Below are 24193 nucleotides of genomic sequence, written 5' to 3'. Positions count from 1 at the left end.
TTGCTTAAAAACAGGACTGGTTGACTCAGAATGGGTCAGGTTGCCCGTGGGGCCTCACAGTTGCATCTCAGATTTGCTTGGTAAAGTTACTCAGAGGTTACTTCTAAGGAATACAGGGATGCTTTATCATAGGTTACCTTGGGGACTCGAACCAGACTGTCCTGAGTCACCTAGTGGACTGATAGATGCTCAAGAGCAGTGTTTCTCAGCTTAGAAAAGGGTTGCTTTTTGATTGACATAAAATTGCCTGCCTTCCTTTTAACGTAATTTAAGTCACCAAAATAATCCTGAGTATTGTAACTAAAAACATGTCAAGGCAATAAATAGTACCTGCAGAATAGTTTTTAAAAAATTACATATTTCTCTGCCACCTGCTTATTGCCTTCCCTGAAGAAATCACTGCTTTGGGGAGATTGTCTCCCTTTTCTGTGCCTGGTCACTGGCCCTCAAACCTGGCTGATAGGTCCCATGTGGTCCCGTGGTTGCCTTTCCATAGTCCACACGGAGTGCTGGGGGGCGTGTGTGAATGACCATCCCCAGTAGAGGGCAGTATCCATGACAACTGTAAGAGCCACCCACCACTTTATTGTTTTTCTTTTATAAACTTTGTAAAGTGAAAACCCTTAAAAGAATGGTTGAGAATAGTAATTGCTGCTCTCAAATAAATTCAGCATAAAAATCTGTTGATGTTATTTTATTGCTTTGTAAATAAGGAGTAGGTAAAACATGTCATGCTTTAATAAGTGAGGCACGGCCTAAAAGTTTTAAGCAGCAATATAAAAATACAGTACAGAGCATAAATAAATAACATCTTTTCATTTCTACCCAGATTTTGAAACCCTTGACATTAGCTATAATTTCACTAGAGTGGGAGGCTCAAGGTCCATATGGCAATAATCTGTAAACCCACAAAATCATAATCTGTAAGACTCAATATGGAATTAAGTCAAATTAATTACACTTGTATTAAATAAATAAACTAGGTTAGACACCCATTTCCCAGTTGTGAAGGGTGTATAGAAAGCTTTTCTGCAATCACAGAAAAGTTTGAAAAAGTTCATGGCTAAAGCACCTTGCATTTCAGATTTTAACATCATCCTTTGGTTTTTTATTAGAGCTGTAAGAAGTTTACGTGCACCTGTACATTTGAATAGATCTTGACGAAGGGGCCATGTAAGCCTTCGAGTAATGCACCATGAGAAAGACCTTAGGGTATACGGTGCCTTTTAAATTTGAATATTCAAGTATTTGAGTTCTAGACAGACATGATACCCTCTGAATGTTTCCCAGAAGTTCTCCTGTTAATCAGTAGAAAGAGGCTTTATTTTTTTTAAATGCTGAATTTCTGAAAGCAAATTTCACGTAATTTAATGTCACATTTCAGGGTTTCTTTGTGATCATTCTATTTTTTTAGCCCACTAGGACTTTCAGGGTGAAATTTTTAAATACTGAAGGAGTTCACAGAAAACTTTAAAGAGCCTTAGGACTGCTGAGTAGAAATTGAAGAGAGTCTTCACCTGTTGTTTACCATTGCTGCTCACTTTTTCACGGGGGGAGAACTGGCTGGTCTGAAAGCTCAAATCCGTATTTGGAAAATTAAAATTAGTCACGTTTTTTTGGCCTACCTCCATATGCACTTTGTGGGGCGCAGTGGAGTTGGGGAATGCCTTTTCAAGCAGCCTTACGTTAGCTCGTTGGGAATATGCTCACACTGGTGCCACCAAGAACCCTGAGAAAGAGGAGTGGACGTACTCAGAGGAGTACAGCCCGTTCGATCCAGCATTGGGCAGCTGGAGCCACACCTGGTCGTTCTCCATGAGATCGAGTACGGCACTCCCCGAGGCCTGATCCAAGTAGCCTTTGGTGTATTCGTCATAGGTGTACATTACAGGGGTGCCATTCTTATACAGGCCCACCCAAACATGGGTCCCTTTCACATGCACGTGGTAGGAGAAATAGTACGTCCCTGGTATCCTGCAGGTAAAGATTCCAGTTCTTGGGTCATAGTGCTGTTGCCTGTTATACAAAATCTTATCAAATGGGATGGGAATGCCTACAGCTGGGTACGCTTTGGAGAGAATAACAGTGAAAGCAGACATAGGCATTCCTGTGACTCCCTGGTTGGCACTAACAAAAGGCCTCTGGCCTGCTTTTATAAAGCCCTCAGACAGGGCTGCTTGGCCTGGGGGGCCAGGGGGGCCGGGGGGGCCGGGCTCTCCAGTGTGGCCTCTCGGACCCGGAGGCCCTGGTGGCCCCATGGGACCGTTGGGCCCCTTCATTGCTGCGCCCGCTGGGCCAGGAGGACCTGGGGTTCCTGGGTCCCCCCTAGCTCCCGGGGATCCCGGAGCACCCGGTGGCCCAGTGGGGCCTCTGGTTCCTGGCGCTCCGGGGGCACCTCTGGGACCGGTCTCACCACTGTGTGCAGGCATTCCCTTTGCTCCCGCTGGGCCCACGGGGCCTGGGAGACCAGGAGGTCCTCGAGCTCCGGTGTCCCCTTTGGGGCCTGGTGACCCTGGGTCTCCCTTAGGACCACTGCTGCCTGGTTCTCCTGGGTACCCTGGTTTTCCCTCTGACCCAGGCGAACCCCTTTCTCCCTTGGCCCCAGGGTGTCCTGCAGGCCCCACTGGCCCTGTCTCGCCTTTGGGGCCTGGAACCCCTGGGCTGCCTGCCACGCCCTTTGGTCCTTGGGGCCCCATAGTTCCGGGGGATCCGGTCAGACCTGGTTCCCCGGGATGACCTGCTGGGCCTTGCTCCCCTTTAGCACCTGGACTTCCTGGAAGGCCAGCAGGCCCTCTTTGCCCTCTCAGGCCAGGCAGCCCCACTTCCCCAAAGCCAGGAGCCCCCGGGGGCCCAGCTCTTCCTGGAGCCCCAGGGTGACCTTTGGTCCCAGGAGTCCCTGGCTGGCCTGGGGCTCCCGTGGCCCCCGGCTTTCCAAGGCCTTCTGGTCCTCGTTCCCCAGGAGGACCTTGGGGGCCTGGCAGGCCAGCTGGTCCCCTCTCTCCTGGAAAGCCCCGATCGCCTTTGATGCCTGGCTGTCCCGGAAACCCATTTTCACCTCTTTTTCCCACTCCAGGCGGGCCAGGTGGTCCCATGGGACCCTGAGGGCCAGGAAGCCCCCTCTCACCTGGGTGTCCAGGAGCACCATACCCTGCTTCGCCTTTCGGTCCATGCACACCAGGTACTCCCGGTGCACCCTTCTCTCCAGGAAAGCCCCTGGGTCCTGGAGCTCCTGTAGGCCCTTGTTGTCCGGGCTTTCCCACAACAGTAATTCCGGCTGGGCCGGGGATTCCGGGTGGCCCTGCTGGGCCCCGGGGTCCTGGTAAACCAGCTGGCCCAACAGCTCCTTTTGGTCCAGATGGGCCTTTCTCCCCTGGTTTACCTGGGAGTCCTGGTGGACCCGGGTTCCCAGTGGCCGATGGTCCCGGTGGTCCAGGCAACCCTGGCTCTCCTTGGGGTCCGGGACTTCCATGGCCTGGTTTTCCTGCAGGTCCAGATGGACCTGGGTGCCCTCGAGGTCCAGCGGGGCCTGGTGGACCAGGAATACCTTGCTCTCCTCTTACTGACAGACCTAAAAAACATACCCGATACACACACCCAGAGAGAGAGCTGATTAGTAACGATATTGCACTGTCAGTCAGTCCATTTTGGCAGACTAGTCTTTAATGGTTTCGACAATACATTTTATACTGTATTTAAAAACACTGCCAGAGAGGATGGACCATGGCTACCATAATACTTTCAGTACATCCTAATTATCTATGAAAATAAACTGGGGTTGAAGAATTTGTCTAGAGTAAGAGTACGGTGGAGGTATTTACCCCATTTCTTTTGGGAATATCATCTACCTCGAGAGGAAAGGGGGAAAAAGGTATTTGATAGAAAGGAAGAAAAAGACAAATGCAGAATAAATGGGAAAATACTTAAGAACTATAACTGCTTTCTCTCACAAAAGCTATCCTATCAGACATCAGTGAGAAAATCTGTCATAGCCTGCTGAACACAGTTTAGATGTATTTTTTTCACCCTCAGTACATACCATGAGCTCCTACACCCTCCTTTCATTGACTTAACATTGAAACAGAGAACTAGAGAATTAGATCCAGTGGGCAGAGTGTATAAAATAGTGTCAAAATGTTTATCTAAAGTTTTCTTTGATTAATGCACACAGTTAGTGTTGATTTCACAGAGCTGTGGGTCCATTTGAACCAAATACTTCTACTGATATTATGAATTCAGTTCAGAAATTGTTTATTCACCTCCTGTGACATGAAAAGGGCTCTTGGGCCACAAGAGTGGGGAAGCACAGGATGCATCTTATAAGAGCTTCAGTCATGAAGGGAGTAAAACAAATGTCCCTGTGATAAGAGGTGTCCAGGGTTTTGGTTTTAGTCATACAAAGGTGGGATTTAACAGAGCATTCTGGTATTAGGATATATAACTGGGGAAATATTACCATATCAGAGAATCTTTAGGCAGCAATCATCATAAGTATCTATTATAAAATACTCTTTTCAGGGCCCCTGGGTGGCTCAATCATTAAGCGTCTGCCTTCGGCTCAGGTCATGATCCCAGGGTCCTGGGATCGAGCCCCACATCGGGCTCCCTGCTCAGTGGGAAGCCTGCTTCTCCCTCTCCCACTCCCCCTGCTTGTGTTCCCTCTCTCACTGTGTCTCTCTCTGTCAAATAAATAAATAAATAAAATCTTTAAAAAATAAAAGATTCTTTTCTTTCTCAGAGAAATTCTTCAATAGCTAGCAAAAATGGTAATAATTAGGTATGATTTAAATGTCTATTTGCAAAATTTGTATTAAAATCATTTTGTGTTTAATTAATCTTTAGGAAGATAGCTGGAATGCCTGCGTATACTATTTAGATTCTTTTGCTGCTGGAAAATGGTTCGTAGTTATGGTAGATTTAGCAAATGGCGTAGTTACTGAATGGTTTGGTCAAAACCCTGAGAATGACTTATGGCTGTGACTTTTGAGCCACATCTTTTTTGTACAAAAGTGACTACTTAATATACTTAAACTTTACCTAAATCTTTAATGGCTTTAGAAATCAGAATGAAGAGTAAATTGGAATTAATATTAAATGAATTGTAAATTGCCTTTGAAAACATATGCTTATGGGTATGGTTCACATTCACTATCAATTGCAGGTACATTATGATATTTTAAAAAATCTTTCCTATTAACTGGCATGCAAGAAGTAGTTGCTAATATTATTCTCTTGGGTATTCCTGATATTTGAAATACATTTGGTGACAAATGAAATATAAAATACACAGTAGAATCATTAAAGTAGATATGCTAAAATAGGAACATTATTCTAGACTTGGATATTTATATTTTGTACTAATTAGAGTTATATTTCATTTTGCAAATATTTAAATGTATGGAGCTTTATTCACTCATGGATTTTCAGATATCAGGAAGAAGACTATGAGAAAAATTAATTTATGGAAAAGATCTCCATATACTCATATCATTGATAGATTGACTTTTTAGTGTACATACATTATAATGTCTATAAATATAAAGGGATGTAATATATTACAAATAGAATAGATGAATAAATAGAAAATAGCACTTTTTTTCAAATGCAAACTATATTAGATTGAATGGGTTTGCTTCAGAATCTTACCTGAATCTCCTAAAGATCATATCCATACTAAAAATGACTATCTTAGTCTGGTTGGAAATCTGTTTAACTGTTAAAATAGGGAGGAAAAACAGTCTTACTGAAAATGACTACATAGTGGGGGTATCTGGGTGGCTTAGTCAGTTCAGCATCCGACTGACATCAGGCCGTGATCTCAGGCTTGTTAGATCGAGCTCTGCTCTGCGCTCAGCTCGGAGTTGGCTTGGGATTCTTTCCGTCTCCCCCCCCCCCAACAACTAACACTCTTTCTTTCTCTCTCTAAAATAAATAAATGAAATCTTTTAAGAAAGAAAAGAAAATGACTCCATAGAGCACCATTTGAGAGTGGAAGTCCAAGGACAAGGGTGATCTCCGTCACTTGGAATGTTGCCCTCATAGGTCCTCTACGTCTTGATGTAAGAAAGAATGTGAGTTCTGTTATGTCTTTGGGGCATAGCCCCTGTTTGTTGCTTGCCAATTAGAAAAAACTGAAAGGTTAGGATGATACCATCCTCAAGGAAAAATGATTGCCCAGCAGAAAAGTTTCTGAAAGTCCAGAAACCAAAATAGTGGTTGATCATGTCAGAATATGGCACCCATGGGGCCACCAGCTCTGCATTCCTTTGCGGCATAATTTGGTGTGTTTTGGCTGAGCCCTCTTTGAGCCTGTGTTGGACAGATGGGCCCAGGAATTACACAGGCACTCTTTGTATTTCTGTTATCAACCTAATGTTATACGTGTATAGACTGTGGGCTTTTGTCTGTCTTTTGGTGCATTAGTGCCTGCCAGTGAATGATAATGTACTTGAGTTTCCACCTTGTATTATCAAGTAGAGACTGTAGTGGATTTAGCAGTTAAAATGCAGCTTCTAAGTTTTTCATTTGTTAGTAAGATATATATTTTCATTTATTTTGCAGAAATAGCCAAGGTGATGCAGTACAGTAAGGTGGGAAAATAGAAATATTTTTAACCTTCCCTAAGTGGTGCATTTGATTTTAAAATCAAGGCTGTATGGTAAACTATAAAAAGTCTGAATTTGTGATCATAGAGGCTATACCCAGTGATACATGTCCTAGCATTTCACCTTGCCATTCATTGCTTCAAGGGAAGTAGCAGGTTTCCTTGCCTTTTTTCCTTTCTTTCATAACTTTTCTCTTTCTCATATTGTATCTGTATTTTGAGACATTCAAGAGTTTTTGTGATGCACCTGTGCATTTATTTTTAAACATTAAACTTCCTTTCGTGTAATGTTTTAAATTTCATCTTTCTTTTTAAGACTATCCTGTAAGTTTAATTTGCTGAAAATGGTCATCTCTAAAAACATCATTTGTAGAGTTTACAGCAAATATCCTTAGCATTATTTGCAAGGTAAAATAGGTAACTATAATGAAAAAATACTAAGGAAAGGAAATTTGAATCCTACAATCAGTTCAGATGATGCAGTTTAATTCAGTAGATGTTTTTCAGGCAGTGCGTGCTGGATGTCATTCCATGGAATTAGTGAATGTGAAGCCTAATAATTGCCCTTCTTTGAGAATCTGTTAGTAGTGTGCATGCATTTTCTCACTTCTCTTCGTAATATCTGAGAAAGCTGAACAGCTGGGGAAGAGATTCAGGAACAAAGCTAAAACATATCTAAAGCTACCCCTCCCCCCCAGTACTACCACAGCGTGAGGAGGTGAAGTACCAGTAATACAGCTAATACTCGAGTACTTTACAGAGGGTAACTCAACCTTCCTAACAGCTCTTTGAGATCACTGCTGCTGCTTTTCCAAATGAGGAAATTAAGGCACGGAGAGGGTAAGTAGCTTACTTGAGGCCCCACAGTTAGTACATGGCCGTTAAGTCTGTGTACTTGACTACTAACCCCTACAAAAATGTCTAAGTAGTTAAGAAAATTGCCGCCTTGTTTGCCTATTAAATTTCGTGGAAAAGCGTTAGATTTCATTTGATAGTTAAGACTCAGTTTTGTATATATTGGTGGGCTAGCCGAATTGGTTGTACAAGTAAATGATGGTTAAGTATTTAGATACCCAAACCTGCTACTCTCTTTGTATAATTGGCAGTTATTTCTCGTTAAGACATTTTTAAACTTGATTACTTTGTTTTGGATTCGTATTTCTACATTATGGTTAGTTTTTTGTGCAGAAGCGCCATTTGAGGGAAAAACTTTCCACACCTAAGAGTTCTTAATATTCTTCGGATACATCTTTCTACTCTACTCACTGTGTAAAGGATATTAATGTTCTTGAATAGACCTGCTTTTTTCCATCAATCATTTTGTTTTAATATTTTGGACAAATGCGGGAGTTTGAAGATAATTAAACACCAAGTGGAGTTAAAAGCGTTTTGTTCAAGAGATCATTAAGATTGTAGAAAGCAACAACCAGTTGGTTAATACAGCAAAATATATAAAGTTTACCTTTACTCTTTATGGCATAGGGAATGAAGAAGTGTGTCTTGGGGTTGGGTGGGGGGCCTTTTATGCCTGTAGGTGTTTGGTATTGCTCAGCATAAAATCCTCCATGAACCAGGTTCCAGGACATTAGCAGCAAAAGGGCTGTTTGTGGCAGCATGTTCTCAGATGGCTTCTGAAAAACAGAAAAGAATAACTTCTTCTTATTGACCTGTTTTATTTGTCTGATGTTGGATACATGAATTCTTTCTTTTGTTAACTACCTTTTTTACCTTATCCTATCTGTTTTTAATATATTCCATAAACCGGAATTAGAAATTTTTAGTTATATGAATATATGACTTAAGTTGTTAGTGGAAAGTTACATTCAATTACATTGAATTACAATCAAGTAATCAAGTAAAACCGAAGTGATTTTTAAAGAAGAAATATAGAAACCGTAAAATAATTCAAGATCTTTAACATAGGTTGAAATATCCAGTAATTTCAAAATAAACTAAATAGGACATACTTTTACAAATATGGTTTTATTAGGACTGTCTTTTTATAGAGACTACCAAGGATTAAACTTTCTGAGTACACTTTAATGGAAAGTCACTTATTTTAAATGAAAAAAACAAATAATTTATCGAGGCTCGTTTCCAAACAAGCTAGCATGGAAGTCCACCAGAGCATCAGGTCATAGACTTACCTGGATGCCAGAAGTTCCTGGAGATGGTTTCTTGGCAGCTTTTCTGAGCCCTCCTGTGTACAGGTGAGGAGTGCAGAAGGTACCTTCTCCAGAACTGTCCTGAAGTATTTATACTGTTTCTCCCTTACTTCATGAGGTTCCCCTGAGTTTAAGCTCCTCCCCCCGAGAGGTGGAGAGTACTAATTATAGTGGAAAGTTCTATTGGGCAGGCATACAAGATCAGGTTGGGCTCTCTTTCCTTGTTTTCTTTTTGAAAAATAAACTCTTTGTCTTAAATATATATTAATAGTTTTAACCATGTACCATCTTTTCTGAGTTTTTATTTTAGAAGTTATTACTCAGATGTTTAGGTTGGTTCACGATGGGATGATAATACTCCCTTTGTATTTTTGAAAGCACGTTCTTGTGTTATTTGGTTGAAAATATTTGGTAGTATATAAAAGTAGGAGAGGAAGTCTTTTGGAGGGGTGTGTGTGGATTTAAACCATCCTCTAAATTCTTCAATTATGACATAAGGCCCTCAATGTGTCCATCAGTGTTCCTGAATTTTTATGCAGATAGCTTACTCCAATTCTTACTTATGAGCTTGAGAAAAACAATTAAAATGTAGGTATGTTGTTTTATATCTTAGGATTTAATGTAAGTCCTTAGGATTTTAATGTAAGTTAATAAGAGAAATTTTAAATATGTTAATATCTACTTCAATTTTTACATATTAAATATTTTAGTTTTCAGACAGAGGCAAGACATCCATAAATTTGATAGTAGAGTTAGCAATATAACTACCCTGAAGGATTTGGACTCTTATTTATAACACAACAATATGTTCAGTAAATAGCTTCAGGTTTTATTGCTTAATTTTGGATTTTACTTTAGAGTTGTAGTAGAGATGGCAAAAGCCTTAAGACATGATAATGTCATACCATGTCTAATGAGATTGTTGTGTTCATTTCAGAAGACAAAAATTCCTCAAACTTTGCTTTCAGCTTTTTAAAAATATCAGTGGCTTACCTTACAATTTCCTTCAGGAATCTTGATTCAGCCCAATTAGAAACATTTTTTCCCCCAAAGATGAAAGTAAACATTATCATGGTCATCTTCAACACTTAGAATTCTCTTTAACAATATTAGGGGACTCCTAAAGTCAGTTTTCAGGATCCTAAAAAATCTAATACAAACAGGACTTTGAGAGACCAAATTTTGTATCTTATTTAATTTCATTGTTTTATAGCTAAGTGAAATCAACTGTACAAGTTTAGTAGGTGAGAAGGAAAATTCCATAACAGGCATAGAGACAACATTTTTAAAACCTCTGCAGAATTAAAGTAGGATGGCTTCAGGACTGATTGATAATTGAAATAATTTAGTGTTTGACCAGTGGATGAAATAAAGGTTTGTTCTTTTTCTTGTCCCTTTCTCCTTTCCTGCATATAATTTTCTGTATTTTTTAGACTGAGCCTTTATAGAAATGTAAATGGATAGCTCACTTCACTGACTGCCTTTCTCCGAACTCTCCCATTTAAACCTTTCATTGGTTGCCATGTTTAAAAATCTACACTGTCCTATATGTCTCTATATAATATTCATAGGTACATATGAAATAATGACTTTTATATCAGTTCAGATTAACAGGAGAATTCAAAAATTTATATTCTCATCATTCTTTCATCACTTGGAGAATATCTGTGGAAGAGCTTTTGTAATTATTACATGTGCTCTACTATGTCTGAAAGATACCTCAAAAGATGAGTAAGAAAAATGGCTGCCTTCCATCTACTTATGGTTCATTTGGGTAAGATTGTGAAAAAGTAGGTGAGGTCACATGGTTGCTCTTGAAGGCTAGGCTGTAGAATTTGGGGTTTTTTGTTTTGAATTTGTTTTAAAGGAATTATTACAAGTACATATTCTAGTATTTTTGTATGTCTATATGGATATACACACACACACATTTATAATAGAGACTGTTACCGTGTTACATAGCATTCGTGTGGAAGTACAGATTAATTCTCAGCTCTTCACGCTGTGCACCTGTGTAGACCATCTGTTCATCTATGGCTACTCAAGCTATTTTCAGGGCTTCTCACCTCAAACTCTCTAGGTGTCTGTTACACAGTGAAAAGGTTGGGCTAGGTTTCAAAGCTCCTCCCAGCTTTAAAATTAGAGTTCTTGTGTCTGAGATATTTTGCTGTTCCCCATGGTGAGACAGTGGGCTTGGCTCTGTTTAGTACTTATTAGAAACAAAGTCCATACCAGCTGGTCATATGCCTTCTTTTGGGGATATGTAAATACATGTGGGTATTTGTCGACCTATATTCCCCTTTAACTTTGGAAAATGTGGTGTCTTTATTGGATAAGGCTTGGACATTCAACCCTTTTTGCAAATAGTATACTTATTTCAGCACAGGGAATCTGACTGCTGTTTGCTTTGTTAGTCACATAAGAAGCACTGTCTTGTCCAAAACAGATTGTAGAATCAGAATATTTGCTAGCCACACCCCACCCAATTGTGTATTTAAAAATATTTTTATTCTGGGAGTTTACTTGTAGCTGTTTGAAGTGACTAGTCTGTGGCTTTATGATGAAAACCCATTCCACTTAGAAAGCCATGCTCTCTAAACTCAGTAACCTAAGTGCATTTTTATAATATCAAATATTAATTTTTTTGCATATTTAGCATTTAGCTGCTCTAAGCTTGCCTGTTCATTTTCACTACCCAGGGTTAGTCATTAATTCACCAAATATTTTTTGAGTACCTCTAATGTGTCCGGCATGGAGATAAAAAGTGGGTGAATAATGTGCAGCCCCCACTTTACTGGGTTTGAACAGTGGTCTGCAGTCTTTGAGGGATGTGACACAGTTCCTTCAGTCTTCGAGGTTCGGTGATGTAGTGGTAGTTCCAAGCTTATATTGTAAAAAAGCTCTTCAGATGATCACAGTGCACTCCTAAGTTGGAATGTCTTGGTCTGATACTGTTCTATAACCACCTTGTTAATATTAGCTACATAGTTTTTTGTCATTTTTGTGCATATACTTTTTAACTTTATTGTGGAAAATTTTAGTCTTACATAGAAGTAAGATTAGTTACAGTGAGTGCCTAGGTACCCCTTGCCCAATTTAAACTAATCTCAACTCCCTGCCACTCAATCCCTCCGTTCACCATACCTCAAATTGTGGACAAATAGGGGCGCCTGGGTGGCTCAGTCAGTTGATTGTCTGCCTTCGGCTCAGGTCATGATCCCGGGGGTCCTAGGATCGAGCCCCATGCTCAGCGGGGAGTCTGCTTCTCCCTCTCCCTCTGCCCCTCCCTCCCTTCCCCGCTCATGCTCTCTCTCTTCTGCTCTCTCTCTCGCTGTCTCTCTCTCTCTAATAAATAAAATATGTAAGTGCATACATATGTACACATAAACATATAGAGATAAACCCGCATATACACAGTATGTGCATATATGTATATATAGGTACAGAACATATTCAGATGTTTTTATTGATTTACTGTTTGTTCAAATTAGGTTCATGAATTATCTGTAATTTATATGTTCCTGTTGATGTTTTCTCTCTGTGTCTCTTTATTTCCTTTGCAGTTTATTTGTTGAAAAACTGGGTCATCTGTTCTATACAATTTCCCACAATTTGGATTTTGTTGTCACTTAAAATACTTTTCTGTACCCTATATTTCCTGTAGATTGGTAGTTAGGTCTAGAGGTTTGATGTCCTTCAGGTTTGAGATGTACGTACAAATACTTTTTTAGCAAGTACACTTCTTTATAGACCGTGATATGTGGTACATTTCAATCAGTAGGCCCTTCATTGCTGGTTGTCTTTTGTGGTGTTGCTAGGCATTGATCATTACCTAGATTCATTATTTCATTGGAGGTTACAGAATGGTAGTATTTGAATTCTATCATTCTTCCTGTCTTTATTAGCTAGAATACTTCCATAAAAATAAACACTCCTTCATTAACTACTTGGTTACCTCGAAGTGCATAGAAAAAACAGGAGAATTGCCTTCATCAAGTGCAACCTAATTAGCTTATTTTCCTAGCATCCTCCAGAGGTGACCCCATGAGGTGTTTGAGAGTCATTATAAACTCATGGATTTAAACATATTTTATGTGTTTAAAATCCATGATAGTTATTACTATTATTGCTCAGATTTTTTCCCTGTCTTTGGTCAGCAATATACTGACCAATGTACTAAACTATACTAAAATTCCCAGTTCTCATGACAGTAACAGAGTTATTCACTTGCTTTGTCCCATAATACTCATAATTTCTCAGTAACAATACCAACATTCACACCACAATATTGAAAATAGTTTAAAATTATTTCTGCAGTTCTTTTAGTATTTCTACTAGAGCTACATAGTCAAATTACCATGCTTTTGAGTCAAAACAGCTCATAATGCTACCTACTCAATTCAGTGTTAGGTTTATTTGTTTCATCTTGCTTTCAATTTTTAAAAATGTTCTTTTTTTAAATTTAATTTTGTTTTATACTTTCCTGAAATACTTACGTTTCCAGTGGTATGCTGATAAATGTTTGACAACTGGCTTGGAGGTCGGGAGCTATGTTTGCTGATATTCATGATGTAATTCCTCCCACGGTGGCCAATTTCAGGCTACCAAGGTAAAGACAAGTGACTCACAAAATACCTGAACATTTATCAAGAGCCAGTGCAAGCCAGCTTCAGCTTATACTGCATATTTCTCAATTCAAATTTATAAAACCAGGAATATTCAGAGAAGCCTGGCTTCTATTACTGACCCGTCCACCCTGTTTCACTCTCCTTCTATAACCCTTTTTAGAATCTTTTTTGGTGGGGCACCTGGGTGGCTCAGCTGTTAAGCATCTGCCTTTGGCTCAGGTCTTGATCCCAGGGTCCCGCATCGGGCTCCCTGCTCAGCGGGGAGCCTGCTTCTCCCTCTCCCACTCCCCCTGCTTGCGTTCCTGCTCTCGTTCTCTCTCTCTCTGTGAAAATAAATAAATAAAATCTTTTAAAAAAATCTTTTTTGGTGTATACTTTTATTATTTTTTTAAAATAGATATTCATTCATATCCCCTTCTAACTTCTTAGATAAATGGCATAACAAAATACATACTATATGCTACCGTATTTTATGTAATAGTCTGTCTTGGAGATCATTGCATAGCATTATGTAAATATGGTCCACATTTCCTTTTTCCAGCTGCATAGTACTCCACTGTATGATTGTACTGCAGTTTTACAGTGATGGGCACATGTATTATTTCCTCTCTCTTGCCATTACAAATATTTCTACAGTGGATTACTTTGTATGTGTGTATTTTTTGGCCAGACTATCTTCAGAAGAGATTTTTAGAACTGGAAATCATAGGTCAAAAGGTAAATGCATCTGTAATTTTGTTACATGTCATTACACTCCATTGCATAGGTCTTGTGTCATTTCACATTTCCACCAGCAAAATATGAGTGTCTGTTTCCTTATAACATCACCAACAGGATATGTTGTTTAGATTTTGTTGCATTTTTAGATTTTTGCCCATTTTACAGGTGAAAACTGGAATTTTGGTCTAGTGGTGATTTTGATTCTTCTTACAAAGCATATGGTTGAGCATCTTTTCATGTAGTTAAGACTGTACTCCTAGCTCACTTTTCCTGGAAGTGCTCTGTATCTTAGGAATATAAACCTCTTTTCCATGGTAGAGTTTCCACATGTTCTTCCCAGTTTGTTGTTCATCTTTTTTGCTTATGAATGTTTTTTGGGGGGTTTTTTGGGGTTTTTTTGTTTTTTCTGTTTTAAAGATTTTTTATTTATTTGACAGAGAGAAACACAGTGAGAGAGGGAACACAAGCAGGGGGAGTGGGGGAGGGAGAAGCAGGCTTCCCGCAGAGCAGGGAGCCCGATGCGGGGCTCGATCCCAGGACTCTGGGATCACGACCTGAGCCGAAGGCAGGTGCTTAATGACTGAGCCATCCAGGGGCCCCTGTTTTTTTTTGTTTTTAACATTCAGAATTTTCTTTTAAGATCTAAACACTTTTTTTGTTTTGTTTTAAAGATTTTATTTATTTATTTGTCAGAGAGAGAGAGGGCACAAGCAGGGGGATGCGCAGAGGCAGAGCAAGAAGGAGAAGCAGGCTCCCCACTGAGCAAGGAGCCGATGTAGGGCTCAACCCCAGGACCCTGGGATCATGACCCGAGCCGAAGGCAGATGCTTAACTAACTGAGCTCCCCAGGCATCCCAAGATCTATACACTTTTGATTTGGAATATTATTGTTCTTTCATAAATGCAGAGCTGAAAGGAACATGAGAGGTCATCTAGATCAATCATCTCATTCTTCAGAGGAGGAAACTGACTGCTGTGTTCTGCATGTCTCCTTCCCTAATGTCTAATTGAGTTAAATTTCTCAAGTGAGGAGCTGTTGACGAGAGAGCCCACTGAAAGAAAGCACGACCGTCTAAGCTAGTATGTTCATCTCCTCACCCAAGGAGGGTACTGATTTTCCTGTGTCTCCCTAATCCTTCAGTCTTTTAGCAGTGGAAACGGGAAAGGTGCCCAGAAGTGTAGCTGGGGCACTGGGAGACCCACAGCATCCACCACCACCTCACGGTACCTCATTCCTCTTGAAAAGAATTTAAAAGAACATTCGTAGGTGCTATTACAGAGCCCAGGAGCTAAAAATGATCTATTTGTGTAAATAGTCTAATGTGGCTTGGTGGTTAGATACCTGCTGAGGACTTGAAAGGAGAAATTCATGCATAAAAACAGGTGTTTATGAAACCCCTGAAACTTCAGGCCAGGTCAAGAAAAACAGAGTCATTTAAGGAGTTTGAACCAAGGGCTTTATATTCTATTTTCTATTACACATAAACTGCTACATTACTTAAGGAACTCAGTTTTGTGCCACAGGCACTTAAAGACATCACCATCTTTCCAAAGTAACCTGCTGAGTTAATAATATAGAGCGTCATGGCTCCTTGACCTCTGATCTTCTTGGCCACCCAAGAGGCTCTCAGCTATTCAAACACGTTCCTACTCTATTTACAAGTTCCGCTTTCACACGCAGCCTCTGCTAAGTTGGAAGGAGAAATTAGACAGCAAGTTAAAGTGTTGAAAATTACCATTTTTAATTGGGGAAGACACTTTTTATTTGAATCTTTTTACTCCCCTGCTTTCTATCATACTTTAAACAACTCCACGGTCACCAAGTACCTGTTGGTACAAAGTACCTGGAGGGTACCTGAGTACCTGTCGTTACAAAGCAAGGTATCTGTGCATGGCAGCACAGACCATCAGGAACCCCACCCTTGAGACTGTTGCTCGTGCAGCTCTTTAACTTACTCATAGTAACAACTGCAATGCATTCCAGAGTTTTCAGTTTAAGTAATGCTGGACCCTACTCAGCCTTTGAGCAAACAACTTTGTTACCTGCCTAACAGACCTCTGCCCCTGACTGGGAGCTGATGCTAAGAGACTACTCTTGCTGCCGTCTCTGGCCCATCAGTTACCCTGGCCAGGTCACCTGGCCTCCTTATACCTGGTTTCCTCATCAGTGAAAGCCCTAACATCTGCTCACTTGCTTTCAGATTTTTTTTTTAAGATTTTATTTGAGAGAGAGCACGCACAGGAGAGAACCTGAGCAGCGGAGAGGGGCAGAGGGAGAGGGAGAAGCAGACTCCCTGCTGAGCAAGGAGCCTCACATGGGGCTCGATCCCAGGACCCTGGAATCTTGACCTGAGCCAAAGGCTTAACCAATTGAGCCACCCAGGTGCCCTCTTGCTTTCAGACTTTAAAGGTAATCACTATTTAGAGAAAATGTAGGAAATAGAAAAGAAAAGAAAATTTGTACACCATAGAGATATAAAGACTCTTAATAGTGGTGTTTTTCCCCCAGTGACCCTCTTGGTGCTAAAATTCTATCAATTATCTTTAATCACCCAAGAGTCGAAATAACTCTTGCCACTTCTGATGGACAGTAAGGCTGAAATGTAGACATGCTACCATCCTATCCTGCTTTCTGTTATTTGTATTGGTTAGGAAACTTGGAAGGTGAGATAAGATGTATGTGATGTGGTGGAACAGTGCCTGGGAATGCTCAATAAATCCGAATGATGATGATGTCAAAGAAGTATATATCTTTGATTTATACTTGATTCCCTCTATAGCATCAGTCTTCTCCAATGGTTGTCAGACTTTTTTTGAGCCTCTACTGCGTGCCAGTTGCTAGGTTAGATGCTGCTAACTGCTAATGATGCTCTTAGTGTCATGGGGGAGACAGCAAACATAGCCTCTTACAGCCTTTGCTTTGGTTTCTTTTAGAATCTAGAATTCATGGGGCCCCTGGGTGGCTCAGTCAGTTAAGCGTCTGCCTTCTGCCCAGGTCATGATCCCGGGGTCCTGGGATCGAGCCCCACATTGGGCTCTCTGCTCAGCGGGGAGCCTGCTTCTCCCTCTCCCTCTGCCTGCCACTCTGCCTACTTGTGTTCATGCTGTCTCTCTCTCTTGTCAAAATGAATAAATAAAATCTTTAAAAAAATAAATAAAATTTAAAAAAAAAGAATCTAGAATTCACAGATTCTGGCATGAAAGGCAATCCAGGTTTCGGTCATCAAACTGTGTTCTCTCACCATACTCATTTCTGAATATAACTCCAGGACTTTGGGTCATTTATCATTGAGATGCCACTCTGTGCAGGTAGTGCTTGGTACAAAGCATGAACTTCATAAATATTTGTTGAATGCAGGGACTAAGAGCTTTAGGACACCAGATTTCAGTATTTATTGAGTGTGGGCATTTTGCCTCACACTTGTGGGCACCCAGAGGTGGGGCCTTTTGCACAGTGCTGGTTTGGGTCTGGGTCTTTTCAGTCCATGTCCTACTTTAAAATAACTCTGAATTCTTGCAAGAGGTCCCAGCATGAACAACTGCTTCCCACAACAGCTTGCACAAAAGATGTTAACTGTGGCTGCTGTCTGTCCAGTGATTCTGTCCAACCAAGAATTTCAGAGTTAGATTTTCCAAAGACAGTGTTTCTCAAGGTAACCATGACGGGTGTATAGAGTTTAGGGAGGGGTCCAGGACAGGGGCTGAGATGGAGAGAGAAAAAGGAGAGGAGCCTGGACTCTGGGGAATTTAAAGGGATTTCTTTAAATGTCTCAGAACCTGAATGTTAACAGTTTCAGAGCAACTTTTTATATATACGTCGGTGCTTCATTTTCAAAATTTCCTCACTCATCCATACCCCATCTACTTGTGGATACATCAGTTCATTCAGCTCCTCACTATATTAGACATAGAATATTCTATGCCAGGGAATAAAAATGGGGTCATAGGCTACAGACAGTATTTATTGATTCTTTCCTTTCTCAAAAACTACCTGTTAGCACCTTGTCTTTTGAATGAAAATACATGACGTTTAAGGGGGGAGATTTTATTATTTGTAAAGAGAGTACTAGATGACATTATAGAACACTAGAGTTTGTAAGATGAAAAATTTGAGAACCACATTCAGCATCACTAAAAACTGAATTTTAAAGCTGCAAGAGACACTAATCTCAAATTAAGTACCAGAAACTGATATTTAAATTTTATTCATAGCAGCCTTAAACCCTTTTTTTTTTTTAAACCAACTTCATGTAAGTCCTCTAGATTACAACAAGAGAGCTATGGGTTATACTCCTTGTAGCAGCTCATGAAATAGGTACTGTTACTATCTCCACCTTTGGACATGAAAAATTGAGGCCCAGAGAAGGTAAGCATCTGAGCCAAGATCACAGGGAAGGTGATAGTGGAGTTACGGTTTTCTATGGATCTATGTTAAGGATTTATGAGGAATCCAGTGTAATTCTGCATATCCGACTATTTAATACACAACTACTGTGTGGGCTGTTCTTTGTCAAAAAAAAATTTTTTTTGTCAAAAATTTGTGTGCAAGTGCAGTTCTTCACTTGCTTTCCAGGTCATGATCTCAGATTGGTAGAAACTGTTTTTCAATAATTCCATTTCATTCAGATTTTGCTAATTAAGAAACAGAAACTTCAATTAATGCTAATGGTGCTTATCCTGAAGAAATGTCAATATGCTTAATTCATAGCACATCATGGCCTTTTACAATGACTGAAAAGAAGAGTGGGTTTACCAAAAAATTCTCAGTGTTTTGGGAGACATTCCACTTCTTGCTAATATTTTAATCCTAACAATGGATAAAACACAGTAAAAGTTAAGAGATTATTTGTTCTGAAAAAAGAGATCCCATTTAAGAAAGCTTAATGTGGGATTCTCAACTTTGGAGAGTTTGATGATTTTTGGAAGGAAGAAAAAAGCTTTTTATAAGCTAATTTATAATTTGAATTCTCTTACTAATTTATATCTTAGTGACCTTTGACCTACTTTTTCAAAATGCTAGTATTTCTTTAGGATCAAAATAACTGGACTTTGAGCTCATGATTAATTCCTATGTTTAATTCACTTCTGCCCTTCAAGTGGAAAATCTTGCCCCAAAAACCTTAAATACATTTAAAATTTAGTATTACCCAATTTTGAACTAGCACTAGCACACTATCAAAGAATCTTTTTTCCTCCAAATTTAGGTAAGTTCAGTATTATGTATAATATAGAAAGTTGTGTTCCAAAGTAAAGTTTCATTAGTATAACACCACTTCTTTGAGTTCATAGCAGTTTCATTAGTTAGAATTAGTTTTTAGACATAATTTCTAAGTGGAGTTGATCAGGTGGCATTAGCATCTATATTGGATTTTGCAAAACATGGCACCGACTTACAAATGCTAATGAGATACATCTGGAATTTCACTTTTGGATCCTCATATTTTTATAGAATTTTATAATTAGCACAAGTTAAAAATGACAGAGGATTGTCTTTTTTAAGATTTTATTTGAGAGGGAGAGAATGTGAGCCGCAGTGCGGGGGGAGAGGGAGAGAGAGAATCTCAAGCAGACTCCTCACTGAGCATGGAGCCTGACATGGGGATTGATCTCAGAACCCTGAGATCATGACCTGAGCCAAAACCAAGAGCCAGGGGCTTAGCTGACTAAGCCACCCAGGTGTCCCAGGATTGTTCTTAATTGCAACTATGATGTTAAGAGAATAAGAATAGATTCTTAGATTTTTTCCATTTTGCCTCCAGTCCTGCTTTTGGTTTTACTTCCCCTAAACCATAGTTTCTCATATTGGTAAATACTAGTTTTTAATTACTTTTGAATTTTGCAACCAGTAGGATTTATGTATTTGCAGACAACAAAAGCTTAAAAGCTTAATTTAGGAAAAGGCATATTGATCATATATGACAGATAAAATAATGCAGTTACAAAAGATAGATATATGCTTCCAGTATATAGCACAACTATAAAAAATGCAGATATAATGAGAAAAGAATTATTTGACAAAAAATTCTAGTAGGAGAATTTAGGAGAGAAACGTAGAGTTTTGTAGCCTATAGGAAACAACTGACCTTACTTATTACCAAATGTGGGTTTTGGGGGGTGAAAGCTCTCATTCTGTTAAGTAACAGTTCATGGATAATTAACTTAAAGGCTCAAAATTCTGTGTTATTTGGTACAAATGTTGGTTAAACTCGTGTAGATTTTAGGTAATAAAATTATTATGTTTAGGAGTGCCCAGGTGGCTCAGTCGGTTAAGCATTATTGATGCTTGATTTTGACTCAGGTCATGATCTCAGGGTCGTGGGATCAAGCCCAGGTGGGGCTCCTCACTCAACGGAGAGTCTGCTGAAGAGTCTCTCCCTCTCCCTCTGCCCCTCCACCTGCTCTCATGCATGCACACACCCTCTCTAAAATAAATAAATTATAAAAAATGAAAATTCTAAAAAATAAAATAAAGTTACGTTTAAATGATTCTATTTAAAAGCTGATTTCACAATAATATTGAAAAATATTGTATTTGAAAGCCATCTATTCTTAGATCTTATTTTACCCTTAATATTGATACAAAAATTCTTGAATATTTTAATGCCTATTATATGCTACAATGTAGCAGTACTGAACTGCTTTTAAAATGCACTTGACTGTGTTAATGCAGTGTTAATAAATTTATCAGAATTTTAAAAAACATCTCATCTGACAGTAAAGAGCACTTCCATATTTTTAAATTTAACCGTATAACACTTTAGGATCCGGTTCTTCAAGTCAGAAGTGTACTTGGGGACCATGTTTATGAGCTATGTGGTTCTTTAGATATTTCTTGGAAAGAAAGAGGGAAATAAGAATTCAACTTTGTTTTGCTTAAGAGATATAAATATTAAGTCATCTTCTTCACAGTAAGGGCCATTTGTATAAAAGTTATCTGTCTACAAGAGCCTAGTAAAGCACTTGAGTCTTCTGTTGGTCATTTTTAAATATCATTCTGTGGTTATCACTGTAATTAGATCTGATTCGACTTCACCTTCATATTGGGCTTGTATTTACTGACACATCTTCTGTGTGTTAGATACTTTACTTCTCTCATTGGACCCACAAGAACCTTATGTGATAGAAATTAGCTTTCTTATTTTGTGTGGAAGGATACAGAAGCCTGAGAGCTTGATGGAATTACACGGGTTCAACAAGCCAGTGGGTGGCAGAGCAGAGAGTTTGCATATCAGGTTCAAAGGCTACATTGGCATTTCCACAAGAGCATGCATGCTATCAGGTATTTTTAAATACTTTTCTTTTGTTTAATTTCCTATGATTGTTGCTGAAATCAGTCAACTCTTGCCCAGATTCCACCCCTTACACACTGTAGCTGAAATTCTAACAGAGCAGTACATTTGGCTAATATACTTTCTCAGAGTAGAAGCAACTCCTTTGCTCTTGTGGCTACATCGGGCCTCTCTCCCTCTTCTGCCTTCCATTGTTGCTTTCCATTGTTTTCAAGAACAAAGACCCCTTTTTATCAATATTTAAAATTGAGAAAGCTTTGAAACATACATAGTATACATGATTTTTTTAATACAAAAAGCAGTAATACGAACACAGTGAACATACATACACCTGCTACCCAGCTAAAGAAACGTCTATTACTACTGCTTTTGAGGCTGCTGTGCACACCTCGCTGATTGTGTTCCCTGAATTCCCTGTGTGGGTAACTCTGCTGAATTGGGTGTCTGTCATTCCCTCTGTCTCCAGAGAAAGTCTGCCCTCCCACATCCCGTGCCCAAAAACACACGGGTACATATCCCACAATGACTTTTGTTGTCACATTTTCAGATTATGCTTAAAGGTATTAGACTGTGTGTGTGTTTTGCAACTTGTTTTTTTGATATGACATTATGTTTTTGAGATCTATCTGTATTAATGTGTGTAGTAGTTGTTTATTCATTTTTCACTGCTATATACATCTTCCCATTATGAGTAATTAGAATTTATTTTTGTCCATTTGATGATGGATATTTTAGCTAAGTTTTATTTGTTTGCTGTTAAAATAATGCTGCTTTAAACATTTCTACACATGTTCCCTGGCTACCCACAAAAGAATTTTTCTAGTGAGTATTATCTAGAAGTGGAATACTGAATATACATATTTTCTGTTTTACTGGCAAATGCCAATTGTTTGCTAAAGCCATTTTATGTTCTACTAGTAGGGCATAAGAGTTACAACCACCTTGTATTATCTAAATTTTAAAGTTTGCCAATCAAGTTATAAATGCCATCCTATTAGATTTTTATTTATATATTCCTGATTTCTAATGAGGGCAAGCATAGTTTCATATATTTGTTGGTTGTTTGTGTTTACTCTTCTCTCAATGCCTGTTTATACCTTTGCTCATTTTTTATTGGGTTGTCTTTAATTTTTTAGCATTCCTTACATATTTTAGATATTAATTTTCATTAGTTATATGTGTTGCAGGTATATGGCACCTTTTGTGTTACCTGAAGCTATCATCTAGCCAAGAAAGACTATTTTTAAAAATAATTCATTGAGACCCAGTAAGTTATTTATGTTACTCTTTTCCCAACTTCCCAGTGGGACTTCAAGGTGTTGTATATTCAAGAAAAGACTTGGCATCTCTGTGAAAGATGATGGAGAAAAATTTTTCTTTTGATGACTTTCCTTTCTCTAATAAAAGTAGATGATCGTTCCTTTTATAGAATTTGCAGTTCTAAGATCACTTGTAAAGGTTCTGTGTAAATCACTAACAGAAGTTTATGTTTAACATTTGAAATCAAGTAAAAGGTATATTTCTTCTTGTGCAGTAACTAGCATCACATTTTCTGGATTGGAGTCCTAATTATTTCAATAAGTGATTTTCTGAGAAAAACACTATAAATATGAGATGTTTCTAGTCTAGAAACTGTATAGGAATTACTTTTTCAGGAAAATTTTCAAGTTACTTGGATGAAAAGTCAAAAAAAATTTATTACCTCTTATTTTCATTTAATAGCTGATTTGTAGTACATGATGCAAATGGAATTGATGCTAGGATATTATTCCATTTTACTTTGACATTTGTACAACTTTTTGTGGGGGCTAAATGGATACTGTTTCTAAAATATGAAACTAATATTCCCAGGTGTTCTAATTTATTTTTAGAATTTGTGTGACCAATTTTAGTAATTTAAGTTTAAAAGACAATAATATTACAAACTCCATTTTATTAACACCATTTTTGGTTTTTTTAAACTTAAAAAAAGTTACCTGGCATATTCTTAGAAGAAAGTAGGGGTTGCATTGAGTTGAAAAAAAACATTTTTTTGATACCATAAAAACCAAAACCACATGCAACCTAATTTGGCTACTAAAAAAGCATCTCCTTAGTTTCAGGTTTCATATTTTATATTTAATGACATATTTTATATATCATCAATGCCAGTTTTATTGAAACTTATTTTTCACTCTTAAAACATTAAATGAGCTTGTAACTTGCTTCTAATAATTTTGTTGAAATTTGTTGGAATCTGAAAATAAACATGTACAGGAAGAGGAGATCTTTTATTTATAGTGTGTGGTAAAAATCAAGGTTTGTACTTATAGTTAAGAAATGTCTTTAGTGACCTAGGCATCTTGATAGAGTGGTAGTGATTCAAAGAGGTTCATGGAGTGGCTTGGAGTTCAGCAGGAAGGAATCGGTGAAATAAATTTATAGTGTTCTTCCATCCTTGAAAAATATAATTTGGCACTGCTTTTCTCATTTCTTCTCATTTTCATTAACTGCCTTCAGACAGCAGAAGATTGAAACTCCTGTATTTATCAGCTCTAAGAGAGATTTTTTTTTGTTGTAAAGGCCTTTTTTTTAAAGTCCCAGTCTTCATACGAGTCAGTCTGAATACATGGGAATCAAACAAATGCCCCCAAATATCTGGATTAACTGTTCTCTGTGTATTATGATGGGAAAATTTAGTGAATGAAAATGTAGATGTTATGATTTATATTTTATTTGGAAAAGGCTATGGATTTGTCATACACATTTTGCTATTACTATGAAATTCCTGGAGACAGGATTTTTATTCTT

At 38.7% G+C, this 24193-nt stretch overlaps 2 protein-coding genes across 3 annotated transcripts in view; one reads left to right on the top strand and one right to left on the bottom strand.

Moving 5' to 3' along the window:
* NT5DC1 (5'-nucleotidase domain containing 1) overlaps positions 1-24193 on the top strand; it is a 145513-nt gene that overhangs the window by 15188 nt on the left and 106132 nt on the right. The gene's annotated exons all lie outside the window — the stretch shown is intronic.
* On the bottom strand, positions 719-8221 carry COL10A1 (collagen type X alpha 1 chain). The gene is made up of 2 exons (XM_028117077.2): positions 8064-8221; positions 719-3568 (listed from the first exon to the last, which is right to left on the bottom strand). The coding sequence occupies exons 1-2, from the start codon at positions 8215-8217 to the stop codon at positions 1707-1709; spliced, it is 2016 nt and encodes a 671-aa protein (XP_027972878.2). The 5' UTR covers positions 8218-8221; the 3' UTR covers positions 719-1706.

This window comes from Eumetopias jubatus, unplaced genomic scaffold (assembly GCF_037043125.1).
Source record: "Eumetopias jubatus isolate StellerSeaLion01/CBP00866 unplaced genomic scaffold, mEumJub1_p1.0 scaffold_6, whole genome shotgun sequence".
Taxonomy (NCBI): domain Eukaryota; kingdom Metazoa; phylum Chordata; class Mammalia; order Carnivora; family Otariidae; genus Eumetopias; species Eumetopias jubatus.
Note: the sequence above shows the minus strand (reverse complement) of the source record. Positions and strands in the feature narration are given on the sequence as shown.